We start from the raw sequence: 18,032 nt of genomic DNA, 5'->3' as shown, positions 1-18,032 counted from the left end.
GGTGTGGGGGGTGTTAACTATGCTTCTGATTGTTTGAAATTTGAATGTTTGTTGTAAGACAACATACAGAGATAAGAGAAAAGGTGGAAACTGGAAGAAGCAAAATAATGCATGCTTGTTCACTTGTAAAACCAAAATAAAAATAAGTCCATCCAAACTGAGCTGAACAGTCACTTTTCTTTAACTTCAGATTTTGTCAGAACATCCACAAAGCTGTGTATGAATTGATTTCATAAGCAAGTGGACTGAAAATTGTACATAGTCAATACTCTGTAATTAATACATTTTCAACCTACGTTTTGTACCAGATTTGCACATCCAATCAAACTCAAATCTTTGCTAATTCTTCTGTGCAAAATGACTCAAACTCATATTAAAGAGTGTGTGTGTGAGCAGCAGCTTTAATTCTGATACCTAATTCTCAACTGGACTTCAGACTGGACACTGATTAGATCACTCTGACACGACTACTTTAATCTAAACCATCGCTTTCTCTGCGTTTAGACTCATTGACCTGCTGGAAGTCTTTAGTCTTCTGGAACCTCCAGAAGGTTGTCTTCCAGTGTTGCATTATATTTGTCCATCTTCTCATCCACCCTGCTGAGCTTTACTACCCCTGCTACAGAAACATATCCTTGCTGCATGTTGCTGCAAATACTGTGTGTTTCATGGTGCAGTAAGAGCAAAATGGTTGTTAGTGGATACAAATATTTGCTATACTTTCATTTCAAAGTTTTATTTCTTTGCATCAGTGCATAACAAAATAAGTGCTTCGAGGTTGTATTATTACAACAAGCATTTCAAAGAGGAGGAGACTGCTGTTGTAGAGCATTGTAGGTTCTGCAAAGTGTTTTTGAAAAGCAGATTTTTAAAAAAATAAATCAATGTTTTCAGTGTGTCTGTTAAATCCTTACACCATAAATATGGAAATAATGGGTTGTTTAAAAGAGTTCATTTGTATTTGCAAAACAAACAAAAAAACAACATATCCCATGATTCCCGCGTGCGCGTCTTTTGTCCGACGTAACGTCGCGCGCTCTGCATCTGCTCCGTGGTGGCTTTGTGAGAACCGACGCAGGGATGTTTGGGCGGTCGAGTCGGGCCAGGTAACGTATATCTACATCCCGCTCTCTCGTTGCGGGCCGAGCGTGAGCTTCTGAAACAGGAAGAAGAGCTGAACGAGAGCGTGTTTATCATCTACGGTCCCGTTACAGACGGGAGAGGCGGAGATTCGCGTCCTGATTTTGTCCCGAGTGTGTGAATCAGGCTAACCGGGCTATTGTTACCTGCGTGTCGGATGCGTTTGGAACGAGTTTATTCATGAAGCCTCTTAGCATTGCTAAAACGGCTGTAGCAAAAACAAAAAAACAACCCCCACAGACTTTAGAGTCTTCGCGTTTTACCAGCTGCCCTACTTATCTAGCAGTACTCTATTGTTATTCAAATGGTTTAAGCCCAGTATCCCAGCTGTCTCCCAGTGGATAAAGCTGCCCATTGATTTTTAATCAGAGGTGTAACTATGGCTACGCATACATGCTAATGCATTTTGTACCTTTTTGTAGTTAGGGAGAAAGGAAGTGGTTTCACTGTTGCATGTGAGACACTGAAGCAGAGAGCCATGCAGAGTTCACCAGAGGATCACCCTGAATCCAGCCCAGTGGTCGTGTCTGCTGCAGAGCATCAACAGGACGCAGAGGCTCAACCCAGCCGAAGCAAGCCAGAGGATCAAGAGGGGAAGGACAAACCAGGCGCCCCTGCTCAGACCACCACCACACCTACAAGTATGAGCGCATCTCCCCCACTGGGTAAGGAGCCCGGTGTCCAGTCACAGGCAGAGTCCAGGGAAAAAAATGATGGAAAGACGAATACAGACCCTCCTGCAAAGCCGTGTGCCCCACCAGGACCTGCTGCTGAGAGTGATGGGCAGGGAGTAAAAAAACAAGGCAAAGGTTCGAGCGATGGGAGGAGATATCTTTCTTCCACGAAGGCCATGATTGATCCCCTGGATATGGACATGTCAGAGTCAGAGGTCACATGTGAGTACTTCACTTACTTATTTACTACACACTTGTGGGCACCCTGAACTTTCAAAGCTTTGTTGCAGAGTTCCACTTAATATCAGCTCGTCAAGTAAAGAGTTATAAATAGTAGTAGCTCAAAAACGACTCGGTTTTACCTGCACATTTTTAGAATACAAAGTGTTTTCTTATTTCTCTTCCGGTGGACTTTCACTTTAGAAATCTTTCTACATTCTTTGAACCAGGACTGTATGTAATGCATTTCTGAACATGGTTTGCTGAAATTAAATTACATTCTTGCAGGAGCTGCATGTTCAAAACAGACAACCTTGATTAAAGAACTTTTATAAAACTTTAAACAAAGAATAAAGACAGTTAAAGTCATACCTTCAGTTTACATTGTAACCTGTTTGAAAACTTCTATTGAGAATCAATAAAATATATAGCTTTATATTTTTTATTAGATACTGTCACAAATTTTAATAAGTGATCAAAGTTCTACCTGTTTTTTGTAGTTGGAATAATCATCAGTAAACTGACATACTAAATAGAGCCGGAACCATGATGTTCACCAGCAGCGAAACAGAATATTTTCTCATAAAACACAATTTGATATTTTTTTGTATGAAGTCACTTAAGATAAGATAAATATAAAATAAAAGTCTTTGTTGTCGTTGTCACAGGAACAACAACATTTTAAAAAGTTTATTTTAAATTTAACCACATTAACAGATTATTTAGGTTATTAAAAAAAAAACCTGTTCAAATTCAGGTGAATACTGTATTATTTGCCACTTGCCTAAAAGAAGGAGAACAGTAGATAGGACATTGTATTTTGTGAATTTTTATGTTTTTTCATTTCTTGAAATTTTTTAGTTCTCCCAATGGATACCTGGATTCTCTCCGGATACTTCAACTTCTTCCCTCAGCCCAAAAACATTACTTTTAGGTTTATTCATGGGGTTCTCTTTTTTAGATTGTTTTTTCCCCACTTTTATTAGATATTTAATAATTATAACAATCATTTAACATAAATTTATAAATTTTTCTAATCTTCTGAGACTACCCTTACGCCCCCTAGTGGGCCCCACTTTGAAAATCACCGAATTAGGTGCTATCTTTATTTTGCCCTGTGCCCTGTGGCAACTTGTCCAGGGTATATTCTGCCTCTCCCTCTATGGGCAAGAGAATTGAACAGTCTAAAATATTGACACATGTTAAACTTCTGACTCTCCTCTGTTATTTTTCTGCAGCATCTCAGCTCTCTCTGCATTGCATCGAGTGCCATATAATCTTCAGCGACCACAAAGGCAAAGAACGTCACATGAAGCACAGTCACCCCGCCGAGTACGAGCAGTGCATCCTGAGGAATTCGCTTTTTGCCTGTTATGTTTGCGACAGCCACTTCACAAACTCAACAGAGCTCATGGCCCACCAGAAGGCCCACCCAGACAAGAAACCCTTCAAGTGTCCGATCTGCAGTCAGTCCTTTAAGAAGTCATCAGAGCTAACAGCCCATAAAAAGATCCATTTTGGTCAGGATGGGTATACCTGCAAGGACTGTGGCAAGTCTTGCAAGACGCTGACATTGTTAAAGTATCATCACCGCAAGCACTCAGGAGAGAAACCTTATGTTTGCAAGGATTGTGGAAAGAGGTTCCCCTTATCCAAAGCTCTGCAAAAGCACGTTGAGTCACATTCCTTAGATGGAGCTGAAGTGGATACAGTGTCGACTGCAGCAACAAAAACAAACAAAGCTGATGGTAGGAAGCCTCTTTTTGACTTAAACGTGTTTTCATTACACATTTTAAAGTCTAAACAGATAAATGAATGGATTGTAATTTTCTGACTCATTAATTAAATGCCTCCTAATTTTTTTTTTTTTATCCACCTTTAGATGCTTCTCCCAGGGTTTACATTTGCTCTGTGTGCAAGGCCACTTTCAAGAGTCTCAAAACACGGCAGCAGCATCTGATAACAAAGCACAAATTTGATGCAATCACGAACCCATTTCGAGCTGGGCTACAAAATACCCCGCTTATAAGTCCAATATCTATTTCCCAACCAGCGTTATTGCAAGTGGAACCCAACGGACCTCTGCAAAAAGTTGATGGCAATATCGACACTGAGCAGATTCGGAAGCTTATTGAATCGTTGGGAAATGTGCAGAAAGTGAATCAAGTTGTCATACTGGGGCAGGTGCCACCAAATGCCCCACCACTGCAGGTGCACCAGGTGTCAGAACCAGCAGCAACGGTTGATTTGAATCTGGGCCCACCACAGCTAGATTTTATTGGACTGAAACCGGCAGGATCTAAGTCACTTCAACTGGACACTTTAGTCAGCCCAATGGATCAAACAATTATACTGGAGCCTATTACTCCAGAAGGACAACTGGAAACCCCCTCTTTCTCAGAGCTGGGCTCCCATGTAGCTGCAGAAGAACACGTAGAGTTGACACTCGTTCCGGCTGGACAGACTGAAAGACTCGAAGAAGAAGCAGTGCATCAGAACCTTCAACAGCCTAAAATTAGCCCAAGGAACTACGTCCCCAGTGTTTGTCAGAATGAGGTAGCTGGTCTCAAGGAAAACCTTGAACAAACGTTCATTTTAGAACTTACCCCTGCTTTAATGCCAGCTGCGGAGCTCGAACAGTCTCAAAGTGAACCACAAAATGAGGTTATTTCCTCTTCTTTGGTTAAAAGCACAGAGCAGGAAACTCCTGATCTGGCTCCAAGTGACACTGTAGAAGATGCAAAACATACCAAGATGCCAGTCCCACCACTCACACCCACAGTTGAGCTGGAACTTACATCTACACACCCAGAGGAACAGGACCTGTCTTCTTGCCCTTCTGCTCCACCAGAAACACTCGTACAAGCTCCAAGTGAATCTGAAGCAAAGAAAAATACAGATCCAGATACAGAAAAAGTAAGTCTCAATCAGATGCCTGCTATTAATGAAAAGACGAAAGAAAAGGACGAACAGGATGTTTGTGAAAAATGTCCAGCAGAAGACATAAGCAGCTTGTCTACAGACCCTCAAGTAGAAACTCCTTCAAAATTACTGACCAAAGAGGACCAGAAATCAGAGTTACCTGTGAGCGTCATGTCAGCCCAAGAGTTAGTGAAGGTGCGGAAAAGAAAACCTGCTAGGACATTTTTCTTTCAAGGATATATGCATGACCTGGTTGGATCCATATACAGGGATGACTTTCAGATTGATGCCAAGCCTGCGAAGCGCCAGCGTACTAAAAAGTCTTGTCTTGTTGTGAAATTTGGTCCACAAGGCAAGGACAAGAAATCCAAAAAACAGAAGAAGCTGGAACAAGAACAACCGCCTATGCAGGACAATTTGATAAAAAGTAAAACGTCTCCTAAAAAACTTCCAGAGAAAGTACAGAAAGTACAAACACCGAAGAAGACCGGAAAGGGGAAAAAGGATAAGTCTGAGAACATGTCATCAGGAAGTGACACAAAATCGCCTTCAACTCATACTCCGCAGGTGAAACAAGTCAAAGACGATGCCAAGAACAAAATGAAAAGACAGAAAGAAACCAAGAAAGATTTAGTGCATATCGGTAAGCAGAAACCGGTAGCTCTGCTTAACAAAAAAAAAGCAGCAAAAATATTACAAAAAGACCAACCTAAGAATCCAAAGGAAGTGAAGGGAAAGAAAAACTTAACAAAAGCACAAAAAGTCAAAAAAGCAGAAGCCACTGATTCAAACATCAATCAAGAATCTCTTCTTTTACTGAAAGGTCACAAGCAGCCACAGCTAAAAGTGTACAAGTTAGACACTTTAAAGGCATCAGGCCCGACGCAGGAGGATTCCCCTCATGATTCGCAGTCCACAGATATTTCCAAAGCAAGTGAGAATAAAAAAGGTGCAAGAACCCAGAAAAACCAGAAGGGTCTGTCCCTGTTGTCGTCACTACAAGCTACACGTCAGCAACCACAAATGGTACCCACCAAGCCAAAGACCACCAGAAAGCGTAAAGCATCTTTGAATGTTGAAACTGAAGGCGTGATTACTTCAAAGCGTGCCTTAGAATGTAAGGACTGTGGGGAGAAATTCAGCGAAGTCGCTTCACTTCAAAAGCACAAGACAACAGCACACATCATTGAGAGTCCTGGCCTGACCTACACCAATGGAAACATCTTTGAGGGTGTCTCTGGATTTGATCTTTACCAGCTTCCCAAAGAGCACGGTGGGGTGGTTAGGGTGATGAATGCTCCCACAGACTGGGATACTGAGACTGAAATGGGAGAGATGACGTTGGAAGACCGTGATCGAGGTGTCTCCTTTCCAGCTTTAATTCCATCTCCTTCCCTACAAATCCCACCTCACGATGTTGAAATGGGTATCCAGGAACACAATGTTGAAAGTAAAACTGGGATAGAAGATCACTTCTGTACCTCTTCTGAACTTCAATCTTCATCTGATGGACCCAATAATAGAGAGACTCAATCGAATGTGACAACTGAAGCCTCTTTCCCCACCTCAATTGAGCCAAAAGGTTATAACACTGAAGAACCAGTGGCACCAGAAGAAGATATGCAAGAAGATTCCAGGAAGAACCTCAACTTCCAAGCTAATGTCCAAGAAATAGCAGATGAGGACATCAAGGAGGATGTACTTCTAGAGGTAGATTTGGTCACTGTTGGAGAGCAGGAGGAGAAAGACGATGCTGATCCCCAAAATGAGTCCAACAGAGTCTATCAGTCAAAGAGTGAGATCACCGCCAAAAATCACAAGCAAGTTGGTGATGAGACAACAGAATTCAGTCTAACCTGTCAGACTGTGTCTTGTTCTACCCATCGGCCAGAGGTCAAAGAAGAGGAGGAGGAAACACTGGTTCAGAGGAGAAAAGAGGCAGTGAAAGAAGTTGCTGTGACAGATCAGAGCAGAAGAGGTGAACTTCTCAAAAGCGATTTGATCTCAAAGACAAGTTCAGGACTGGAGCAAGAGGACGAACCAGATGAATGCTGGATAGTTTATGAAAAACAACTACTTTCCTCTGGTTCGGAAACAGCTAACCAAGAGATCAGCACAAAGTCACAACCCAGTCCTGGGATGAAAGATACTCCACCTGCGGCATCTTTGTCTTCTGTTCATGCAACAGTTGAAGAACCCTCTGAAGAAGCCGCTGCGTTGGAGCTGAGGTCCCTTACTACTGGTGCTGACGAGGTTACGAATCAAAGACGGTTGCAGGGAGATGAGGAAAGGGAGAGTGACCAGTCTCCTGGCATCATCCTGGAAAGAGTGATTTCCTCTAAGCAAGAACCAACAACTAACAGGGAGACGAGCTCAGCAACAGGAAGAAACAGTCAATCACAGGTGACGTTTGTATCTTGTACACTTAGAAAAAAAAAAGATTAAACCTTAAATAGGATTATAAAACAACATTTGTTTTTATACCAGGGTATGGATAGGATTGCTGAGAGCGAGTTTCAAGTTCCTGAAGGTCAGGAGATCAAAGTCGAAGAGAACAGCTCAGACACTATGTTAGTTGGACCCACCTGTCAAAACAGACAGAGTACCACCGGTGTGCAGCCAAAGCACCATCAAGACATAAGAAGCATCCTGGTGAAAGAGGAAAGTAACTCTGTGGTGAACGATACCCTGAGCCTGCAAGGCAGTAGACACATGCGATGGAATGTGGAACCAATAAACAGTGAAAACACAGACATCTCATGTAAGTACCAAAGAGCCAGCATTATCTTTCATAAGGTGTCAATAAGAACACAACTGTAAACCACAGAATAAGAAGCCAAAGAGTGTCTTTTATTCTTTTTTTTTTTTAGAAATCTGGGAGCATAAAGTTTTTTAGAAAATTACATATTTAAAATATTTTTTGTTGGCTATACTCAATCCCTTTAGATTTAAGATATTTGAAGATTAAATATTTTGATATTGACAGCTAAAACCTGTTTAAGCTCATCAGTTATAATAGATATTTATTTATTACTGCTTAATCACTTACACTGTCTTATTTCTACTGACTTTCAGACCTCTCGGTTGAGCCTTCTGTGCAAAGCAAGATCACTTAACTTGGCACCTTCCTAACTCAGATATGAGTGTTTCCAGGCTGTTCTCAGAAAAACATAACGGAATCAAAAACAGACATAGGGAAAGATACGTCTAGTTTACAATTAAACTGTGGTGAAGGTAACAAGGATTAGTGAGCACAGTAGTGAGATAATAGTTTTGGATTTTCGTTTTCAGTAACAGAGGATGGGGAAACGACAAAGGACATCAGTGTCACTCCAGACTTCAATTCCAACCAGTGCATCTTTTACCCGGTCAAGGAGGAGGAGAGGGAGGTCTTACTGGGGGCCTCTCAAACCATTACAGAAACCTCAACCCCTGAAGGGTCCGCCAATGCAAATCCGTTAGACTATCAGAGTGCAGATTGTAATGCATGTGAGTATCTGCCTTAGCTCTCTTCTCATTAATCTTTTTACATAATATTTTAATCTTAATCCTGATTAAATAGATGAAAGAAGATCAACACCACCGAGCCATCAAAAGTCGGTAGTCCCAGGTCTCCCATCAGAACCAAGCGTCGGTGACTCAACAGATGGACATGGTTTGTTAAGCATTAGTTTGAGTTGATTGTTCATTTAATTAGAATTTTTTAACTTAATATACCCTTTGATCTTTCAGCTGTTTCAGATTGTGAGTTGCAGAATCCATCAGAGCTCCAAGACTTTCTACTCCAGAGTTCTGATGACGAAGACACGAGTGGTTTTGAATTATCTGAGCCTCAACTGGACAAGGAAGCAGAAATTTTGGCTTCCTTCAACAAGAACCAAACAAGCAGCAAAAAGCTGCCTCATCAGTCCTGCTCAAAGTACAGTAGCACATTTTTTATATTTATTTTAAGCTGGAGCACAATCAGGATTTCTCCTGAATATATATTTTTTTAATTTGTCAGGAAAGAGTTTTATACAACAGACAGAAGAATAATCACATGCTCTTTTTGTCTCTTTTTCTTTCCAGGATTTTGCCAAATTCAGCAAGCCATCTTGAAGCACCACATGATGAAAACAGGACAGGAAAGCCCATCGATTACTTTTCTGAATATTTTAGTTGGGATACCTGGGTAGAAATTGCAAGTTGTACAAATAAACTTACCAAGATGCCAAATCCTGTGACATGCAGAGAGGTTGCACGCTTTGTTGGGATCCACATTGCAATGGGAACCCTAAAGGTCTGTATATTGTCATAACTTTCTCAATGACTGGAGGAGCTGTCAAATATTGTACAATAAAAAATGATGTTTAATTGCTCTGTTGTTACTTTTCAGTTTCCCAGTGCGAGGCTCTACTGGGAAGACCTAACGAAGGTGTCGTTGATAGCTGAAGCCATGCCACTGAACCGATTCCTCGACCTGTCTCGTATGTTGAAACTTTGTTCTTCAAATGAGCCAAAAGAAAATATTACAGCTCGGCAGCTGGGTGATACTCCCCGAAGCAGTCAAAATTTAATTTCTGGTCATGGTGATGGTCAGAGCTCAGCAGAGCCAAACAGCTCACAGACAGATACTGATCCGCTCTGGAAGGTTCGTCCATTACTGTGTCGCTTCAACGAAGGATGCCGGTTGCTGAAACAGCCAGGGGATTACGCCATAGACCAATACCCAGTAGCTCTGACTGGGAAGATTCACAACAACAGGCCCTCTCTCCAATGCACTACATTGATTGGGCTTAATGGTTTAATCTCACACTTGGATCTTGAACTAGCTCCTGCTGAACACCAAGACACATTGGAAAAGATGGTACCCAGAGGGAGTACGTTGTTCCTCTGTAAACAGGAACTCTCCACCCCTGCCATTCTGGAGCGCCTTTTAGCTGCTGGGATCCATGGAGCTGGCAAGGTGGAAGGAGCGCGGGGACATATTGGGGATGAGTTTGTGAGCTTTGATGGGAAGTTGATGCTGCGCAGAACACACTGCGGCTTCATACTTTCTACTGCAGGCAATGGCCAGAGGAACATGGTCTCACTCATAGAAGGCTTTGAAAAGGCCCAGACGTCGGCTCGTCTCAGCAGAGATTTGCTAAATCTGTACTTTACTCCGCTCACGGTCTCTTTGCCAACCTGTTGGCCTCAAGCGGTCCTGTGGCACCTCACAGATGCGGCCCTGGTGAACTCCTGGCTCCAGTACCGACAGGATTACAGATCGGCATCTGCCCCAATGACATTCATGGCCTTCAGACTGGAGGTGTCGAAGGCTTTGATTCTCTCCAGCGGGTTGGACACCCAAGACTCAATTCCCCCACAGCCTCCTGAGGAGGACGCTCACCGCGCACCAAGTGAAACGCCCAGTCCGGGTCTACTGGAGGAGAGTCCTCTTCCAGACTTAATCACCAGGTACGATGGTACTGGCCACTGGCCGGAGCAGCTTGTAGAGGGGGAAGGAGGAAGGTGTCGCTTTGGGGACTGCCAGAGAACATCACGAGTGCTGTGCCTTAAGTGCTGCGTCTTTCTTTGCATCTCTCGCAACCACAACTGCTTTCTGAATTTTCATCATCAAGAGGGTTTGGGAGAGGAGCAATAATACTGTAAATGTTTTTATGAAGTATGTGAAAACTGCTCCCCTACTCTTACATTTTTTACATGATGACTTTTACTGGCAGTGCCATGACTTTGTTGTATTGATGCAATGCAGTTGAAAGAACTACTTTGTCAGGGCTTTTTAACTCACTCGGCAGATGTAAAATGAATTTTTCCTTTAGATGGACTTTCACAAAACCGAACTTAAACAATCACTGTGTTGCAAAATACTGTTACAAGGAATGTGTTATTGTTTTTTTCATATATTTTTACATGATTTAGTTTTAAGTCCATGATGTTTTCCATTTCAGAAATTCCTGTTATTTATTCCAAATAATAATAAAAAAAAACAATGGCGTTAAAAGGTCTGTCCTTTTTTATATAACAGTACATCAATACACTTCAATAAGCAGCCAGTACAGGAGCATATCATAGGCTATCTTAAAGAACTTATAGAAAACAACTGAAATAAGTATTCATAAATTTCCACTCCATGAATGGGCTTTGCTTCTTCAGGCTGAGTTTAAGTCTCATACTCTTTCAACCAGTTTTTCCTTCCACTTAACTTTCCGGTAACTTTCCTGAACAACTTTTCAGTAGCATTAAGCCACCAACATGCCACTTTGAGTAATTGAGCTCTTTAGTGGCTCAACTTTTGAATTGAACTAAAAATTAAGTTTTGTATTTTATTGACATGTCCCTGTATGTATTGTCATAAACCTGAAAAAGCTTTATGGAATTCAATGACCATTATTAGTAGTTTTCTAACTAACATTAAAATGTATATAATTTTAAGAAATGTTCATCTCACAGAGATGCTAATTTTACAATATTAATAGAGAAGTTAGACAAATCCTTTAGTAATAGTTTGTAATACTTATTAACTACATTAAGTTATCCCAATCATTCATAAAGGTGCCCTGCTTTCCTTGAATTACACTGAGTGAGAGGTTCTCATTCTTTTTCTCAAATTCATTTGTTGTTAATTGGACTTTCATTATACTTCATATTAATGTGTTCAATTCGTATCAAACTGTTAAATGTCCAAATATGTGAAAGGAAGAAAAAACACGATTTCACTTTGACAGCATATCTCACCAGAAGTCCTATCAGTTCTAATATAGGTGGCCATATTGCCTTTCGGTGTTGATGGAAAAACGTTTTTCTCTGTCTTCCTACTAATTTTCTACCTTCCAACTTGGACATGTTGACTTCAACTAGTGCAGTGTTATGCGTTGCATGAGATGAGGTAGAACTTGCTCTAAAATATTGGATCCAACTCTCCATGAAACACTTGTTGCCACTGTGCAAATTCAAATAAGCCCATTTACAAAAACCATAATTATCATCGTTGGATGCTTTTTTTGGTTTTTTCGTTCAGAATCGCATAAATTATATTGAAACTGAATATAAGTAGGACTGTGTCTTTCTGTCTGCGTGGAGAAAGTTTTTAAAAAATCAGGGACTTCTTTTGAGTCGTCTCGGGTCACGTGATTTAGATCAGCCATAGAGTAACAATGTATAGAAACACTTCTAAATTTTCATATTTGCAGCGGGTCTAATCTGCGCCAAAGTCGCTTTTGTCCTATTTAATTTAGTAAATCACACTATTACCAATCAATTGTATAATAAAAAGAATGTAAATGGAACGTGTTGCTGTTTTGTAAGTAATAGAAAGATACATTTTTTGTTCGTGTTGTGTATTATTGTGCTGATAATTCTTGATAATTCAGACTCGTGGTTATCACTTAAGATCATTTATGTTTTGACACTTTATTATTATTATTATTATTATTATTATTATTATTATTATTATTATTATTATTATTATTATTATTATTATTATTATCTGAATCAAACTGACCCCGCAGTAGAGTCCAAGCGGCAGCCATCTTGGCTGTCCCCATCACCACCAACAACGCTCGGGAGGAAACGCGCGATCTATGTGTAGTATTTCTAGGGTCAACACTCTCAGTCAAACTAGCTTCAAAAAGCGGTTGGAGGTAACGTCCCCTTGTTTTTAGCATAATTATATTATTTATACATTAGTACTGGTTTACTGTATTTACTCAATGCGCTTCAAATTGGTTATCAACCTAGAAAACGGTGTGTAAAATATCATTTTGAACTTAGTGCGGGAACAGACACGAAGTCTGATTCTTTTTTGAATGGTAGGAGTGTTGTTAGCGCTAACTAGCTGCCATTAACCCGCTCAACTAGTCTGCCACTTTGTTTCTACCATTAGTTGCACGCAGATACGCACATTAAAGGAAAAATAACTGGTAACTGCTTGGGTTCGTTTTGCTACCCGGATACAGGTCCAGGTTTGAATCATGTAGTTCTTATTCTGTCGCAATGTTGCAAACTGACATGAAGCTAGTTAGCTTAGCTGGAGGCCTTGGTGTTACGTTCAACGTCAGCTCCAGCTACAACTTAAGAGGTTGTTTTGTCTTAAATATTAAATAAATACCAGAGTACACGTTTTGTGGAGCTTTTAGACATGTTATTTGGAGTTTGCCTTTTACATTCTTAATTTAATTTGTGCTTTTTTCAGTTTCATATTTATTCAGCATTTCTGTTTGTCTTTATGGCACTATGTTGCTGACGAAACTAAAGTGTTTTTGCACGAATCTGAAGAATGCAGTGTGTGTTTTTTGCACATTGTTGTGAATCTTGAGTTGTCTTTTTTATGTGCGAATCCAGCAAGGCTGTGCAGTGTCGTAGAATGGACTCAGACATTTTGAACATAGAGGACATAGTGATGGGACGGGGTTTGCCAGAACCACCACCACCACCACCACCCGCACCTCCCCGTGAAAAGCCAGCAGAGCCATACAAACCCGTCATTCTGAACGGACCCCCGGCTCCCTCGGTCCAGTCCTGTAAGTGCTTCATGGGTCCCAGTTTGAAGTTACTAGCATGAGCAGAACCCTAACCGAGCCTGTGTGTGCTCTTTCAGACCAGCATGAAAACCTGCAGTGCTTCCAGTGCTTCATCACCTTCTGCAACGCCAAGGCAAAGGAGAGGCACATGAAGAAGAGCCACAGGGAGGAGTACAAACAGCAGCTTCAGCAGGTACATTCAACATGAAATAGTTTGTCCATTGTCGTGTTTGACTTGTCTTGGTTGAGGGAAATGAATATCTCAAAAGTTCAGTGTTTGAAAACATTTTGCTGTCTTAAAATTTGATTGAATCACAGAGCTTATCTATATCACTAGCAGTTGGTTCCCCCTTGTCGGTGTAATTTTGGGGAGTTGGGGAGTGAAAAGGAAGTGATTTAGCCTGTAACAGTTTGAACCTTTTTTCAATCTCTGCACAGGGAAACACACTGTTTACGTGCTACGTGTGTGACCGCACGTTTCTGTCATCTGAGGAATTAACGCAGCATCAGCCGACGCATAGCAACGACGACAAGCCTTTCAAATGTGCTCACTGCAAGGAGAGCTTTAAAACGTTCTCCGAGGTAAGATTTTTTTTTTTTCTTTATTGCTTAATAAATTTCTCAAATGTGAAAATTGCAAGCATTTAAAATGTCGGTTTTTAGGGAATTGGTGCATTTCCATGTAGCTTTTTCTTGATGTTTTTTTTTCTTTTGGTAATGGTACAAGGTGAAGTGTAATTTAATGCGAATTTACTAGGAAAGACACAAAAAGGAACACTGTGATGTGCTACATGTAAAGAGTCCTTAATTTTCAAATGAAGGATTTGAAAATTAAGAAAAACCTGAACTTTAGCATCACTGATCAGCATAAAATCTCAAAATGCAGTAAGTTTTGTGATTATAACATGACAATGTTTAAAGTGTCAGGTTTGAATTCCATCTGATGATCAGTACTTGGGTGTAAAATTATTCTGCTTTGATCCAATGCAGCTCACGACCCACAGAAGACAGGTCTGTCCGGAGAAGCTGCTGGTGTGTAAAGATTGCAGCCAGACCTTTCGCAGTCCTGGACTGCTGCGTGCCCACCGTCTGACCCAGCATGCACGCCCTGATGAGAACGCAGAACAACCCGAGGATCCATCCAAGCCTCATCGCTGTAAGAAGTGCGGCCAAGGATTTGAAGGAGAGTCTGAGCTGCAGGCACACCAGGAGAAATACCCAGAAGGCCAACAGTGCAACGGCAGCGCTTCTCCTGTGAAGAAACGCGGTCGCCCGGCCAAAGCCGAAGACCCGGCCAGTTCTGAGAAAAAGGGAAAGCGGAAAAAGAAGGATGAGGTGGAGGTTTCCGAGGAGGCGACGAAGGCCGCCGCCACAGCAGAGCCTGCGGTAGCTGTGGGAGAAGACAAAGGAAAAGCAGGTGGAGCAAAGCGAGGTCGTCCTCCTAAAGCAGCAGCGGCGTCAGAAACAGAAGACAAAAAAGGTGCAGAGGACGACAGTCCGACAAAGGAGAAGAAACCAAAAGAAGACCCCGCTCCGCCTCTCCAGATTCCATGCACAGAGTGTGACCTCACCTTCCCTGGTTTGGTTCAGCTGCGTGCTCACAAGAAGGAAAAACACATCCCACGGAAAGCCCATCCCTGCGAAGAATGTGAAGAAAGTTTTGCCCGTCCTGAGCAACTGGAAGCACACACGTCACGGGCTCATGCCGTTGGCCGCTTGTCCTGTCCGACCTGCGGGAAGAGCTTCAGCCGGGAGCGCACCCTGCTGGCTCACCAGAAGAGCCACCCTGAGGAGAAGCCCGAAACCCCTGAAAAGTCAGGCTCCAATAGATAATTTAGACATGGGTAACCTGCAGAAAGTTTGTGGTTTTTCAGTAACTTAGTCAGGAAATGTCCTTTTTTTTTTTTCTTTGAAATTTGGTTGATACCACAGTTGAAATGTTTTAAACAAACTGGGAACAGTTTGGAAAATCAGGTTTTACTCGGTCTTTAGTTTGATTATGAGCCGCTGAATATGGACACATCTCATAAGTTAACTAACCAAGTTTTAAACATGTATTACACTGTTTCCCAGTTCAGTTGTATAAAGAAGCAAGTTTAATTCACTTTTTAAATGATTTCGTTTTTAGTTTGAAGTGTGTGTTTTTGAATTTATTTGGCATTTTCAGTTGATTTACTCACTTTGTGAGGGTTTTTATGAGTAATATTTTTTTCTGTCTTTATTTCCGCTGCCCTAACAAATACAAGGACATACTTTAAATAATTAGATATCTTGTAGAGATGCTGTCTGAACATTAGACTGTATTTTAAAAGAAATGTGTTATGTACAGTTTCTGTTTTCATTATGGCTTTTATTTTGCTTTTTATCTTTTAAATTAAATTTCAATGACAAAAAAAATAATAATTCTGTGCTTTGCCTTTAAAGGACGGAGGCTGAACACTGAAGATCTAATCTGCAGTGTTTGGCTTGTGGGTGGAAAATAACCTTTATAATCCTGATTTTTCTTTTACTGGAAATTTCTACATCCTGTTTTTTACTTGTTAAAGTACTATTTCCTGTCTTAAAAAGCTCCAGAGTCCCATAAGAAATTGTATATCATATTATTCACTTGGTTTCTCCTCACTGTGTCTGAACACTGCAAACATGTAATAAACAGGCTGTCCCAAAGGGAAGCCACTGATGAAATAATTTCTGTCTCTTCGTTTTCAGTTCTCAGTCGGCAACAGGCTGATCCATAAGAACATGCACATTGAAAATAAGACTTTCATTTTGGTGTTTTTGCGTTATAAGTAGGGTTAATGATGCTGAGCGAAAACATTGAAGATGAAAGTGTGTAAACCGTTTTTGGCGAGGAGAGGTTTTTGTGGAAAGAGTTTGGATATTTCTTGTCCAGAGCAAAAAGATGATATTTTACTGATGGCCTACAAAAGGCTTTTTTTTTCATGTGGCAGCATAACTGAAGCTTACAATAATTTGTGTAGGTTTTGTAGTTTCATGTTTGTAGTTGCAGTCTTTCTGTCAGTCAAGAAGCCTCTCTATTCTACACTAAATCGACCTGTCTGTCGATCTGTCAAGAAGCTTGGGTTGAATTGGGTTGTCAACCAGCATACAGTGGGGCAGACCTGGGATTGAATAAATATAAATTTACATGACAAGTCAACAGGAATGGCTGCTATTTGCAGTCTTAACAAATATTCCTGTGCACCCTGAGTGACTGATGACCAACCTTAGACTGATTGAGACAAGCGTAAAATATCATTTGTCTTTTCTAATATTTTATTACATCTACATCTGTAACATTTGTAACCCAAATGTTACCTACATGGTGGTTGTACATAAATACATTTTGTTTGACTGACTGATTAAAAAAGCCCAATATCATTGACTTTGTTAAACTTGAGTTGATTGAGGATGCTTTCAGTGTGCAACATTTCTACAGTATGTGGGGAAAATACTTTTGGTTTCTTCAAAAATATTGTTGAAAAGTTTGTGTGTCCATCTATCCATATCAGACATTATCAGTGTGTGAACGCACAAAGTAACAGGAGGATCTCACCGGGGAGCCATTCACCCAAAACAAGCCGAATGCAAATCTGCATCACGCTACAGGCGGGAATGAAAACATTCAAGTTGCTTATTCAGCCCAGGCAAAGTCCTCAGCCCGGTTGATTTGTGTGGCAGGGCCTTGAAGGAGTCGTGCATAGATAAATGTCTGCAAATGTTGCATAAAAGTGTGTGCCAAAATTCCTCCATAATGATGTGAGACTGATAGCATCACAGAAAATGACTACTGCAAGTTATTACCCGTGAAGGTGATTCACCTGACTGATGAATCACATTGGCTGTAGCTGTTTTCCATGATGACGACTATCTATTGTGTTTTGTCTCATTCGTGGGTTTATCTGTCACGTATTAATTAAATGTAAATGTTAACTTTTATAATCAATTTCTTTGCATGGACTTAAAACTCATTATGAATGATAACCAAGTGCTTCTTGGGTATTATTTCATTTTTTAGACCTTCATATTGAAACTATGATGATTTTGTTTGTGATAAATCATGAACATTAAGTTAATTTCGTCATTACTTAACATTATGCAAACACATTATACTTAACACCTCTTTACCTTCTCCAAGTCAATGAGATTTCAGCGACCAAATTAGTAGTGTGAATATGCTCAGAACCTGTAGCTTTCTCAGTGACTTTGATCCTGGTTGATAACAATAGATCATTTATCCACTTGTTTCATAATCTAAAAACCTGGGTCTTGTTCAAGGATCACACACTGCTGCCATATTCAGTGGCAATAAATAAATAAATATTTAAAGGCATTTTCTCCATCGATGAACATCGATGAATAGTGAAATTTCTGAATAAAGTGCCAAAGTTGCTGAAACATATTTTTCATGTTGGGAGCCCATCTGCTGATTGGATATCATGAATAAATCAGGTTGACTTGAAATTATTTTAACAGCTGAATTTAATTTAACAGCTTCTGCCTTCTTGTTTTTCGTTTTTATGTGTGAAATAAAACATTAATGAATTAATACACTCAGTTCTGTCTGATGTTG

General features: G+C 40.6%; 2 protein-coding genes across 3 annotated transcripts; both read left to right on the top strand.

The window, feature by feature from the left end:
- Window positions 1-1,055: 1,055 nt before the first annotated feature.
- LOC129367657 (uncharacterized) lies at window positions 1,056-10,922 on the top strand. 2 transcript variants are annotated; one of them, XM_055042251.1, is made up of 10 exons: window positions 1,056-1,106; window positions 1,563-2,036; window positions 3,272-3,781; window positions 3,916-7,358; window positions 7,443-7,716; window positions 8,247-8,444; window positions 8,518-8,610; window positions 8,688-8,874; window positions 9,024-9,234; window positions 9,331-10,922. In XM_055042251.1, exons 2-10 carry the CDS (start codon window positions 1,619-1,621, stop codon window positions 10,579-10,581), a joined length of 6,585 nt encoding a protein of 2,194 aa, XP_054898226.1. In that variant the 5' UTR covers window positions 1,056-1,106; window positions 1,563-1,618; the 3' UTR covers window positions 10,582-10,922. The 2 variants fall into 2 exon arrangements, with proteins under 2 accessions (XP_054898226.1, XP_054898224.1); XM_055042249.1 differs by having other exon boundaries at window positions 1,077-2,036.
- A 1,571-nt stretch (window positions 10,923-12,493) lies between these two features.
- znf576.2 (zinc finger protein 576, tandem duplicate 2) lies at window positions 12,494-16,147 on the top strand. Its single transcript, XM_055042274.1, has 5 exons — window positions 12,494-12,580; window positions 13,281-13,459; window positions 13,537-13,652; window positions 13,898-14,041; window positions 14,450-16,147. Exons 2-5 carry the CDS (start codon window positions 13,303-13,305, stop codon window positions 15,290-15,292), a joined length of 1,260 nt encoding a protein of 419 aa, XP_054898249.1. The 5' UTR covers window positions 12,494-12,580; window positions 13,281-13,302; the 3' UTR covers window positions 15,293-16,147.
- The last annotated feature ends 1,885 nt before the right edge of the window (window positions 16,148-18,032 follow it).

The sequence above is a fragment of the Poeciliopsis prolifica genome, unplaced genomic scaffold (assembly GCF_027474105.1).
Source record: "Poeciliopsis prolifica strain line A6 unplaced genomic scaffold, Auburn_PproV2 SCAFFOLD017, whole genome shotgun sequence".
In the NCBI taxonomy this organism is placed as follows: Eukaryota; Metazoa; Chordata; class Actinopteri; order Cyprinodontiformes; family Poeciliidae; genus Poeciliopsis; species Poeciliopsis prolifica.
Note: the sequence above shows the minus strand (reverse complement) of the source record. Positions and strands in the feature narration are given on the sequence as shown.

What these genes read in the sequence shown, in the direction of transcription:
- LOC129367657 (XM_055042251.1), top strand. Translation starts at nt 1,619, where the DNA reads ATGCAGAGTTCACCAGAGGATCACCCTGAATCCAGCCCAGTGGTCGTG. An exon ending in GAGTGCAGATTGTAATGCAT is followed by an intron (nt 8,445 to 8,517) that starts GTGAGTATCTGC and finishes CTGATTAAATAG; the next exon opens with ATGAAAGAAGATCAACACCA. An exon ending in TGACTCAACAGATGGACATG is followed by an intron (nt 8,611 to 8,687) that starts GTTTGTTAAGCA and finishes TTGATCTTTCAG; the next exon opens with CTGTTTCAGATTGTGAGTTG.
- znf576.2 (XM_055042274.1), top strand. Translation starts at nt 13,303, where the DNA reads ATGGACTCAGACATTTTGAACATAGAGGACATAGTGATGGGACGGGGT. An exon ending in GGCTCCCTCGGTCCAGTCCT is followed by an intron (nt 13,460 to 13,536) that starts GTAAGTGCTTCA and finishes GTGCTCTTTCAG; the next exon opens with ACCAGCATGAAAACCTGCAG. An exon ending in GCTTTAAAACGTTCTCCGAG is followed by an intron (nt 14,042 to 14,449) that starts GTAAGATTTTTT and finishes GATCCAATGCAG; the next exon opens with CTCACGACCCACAGAAGACA.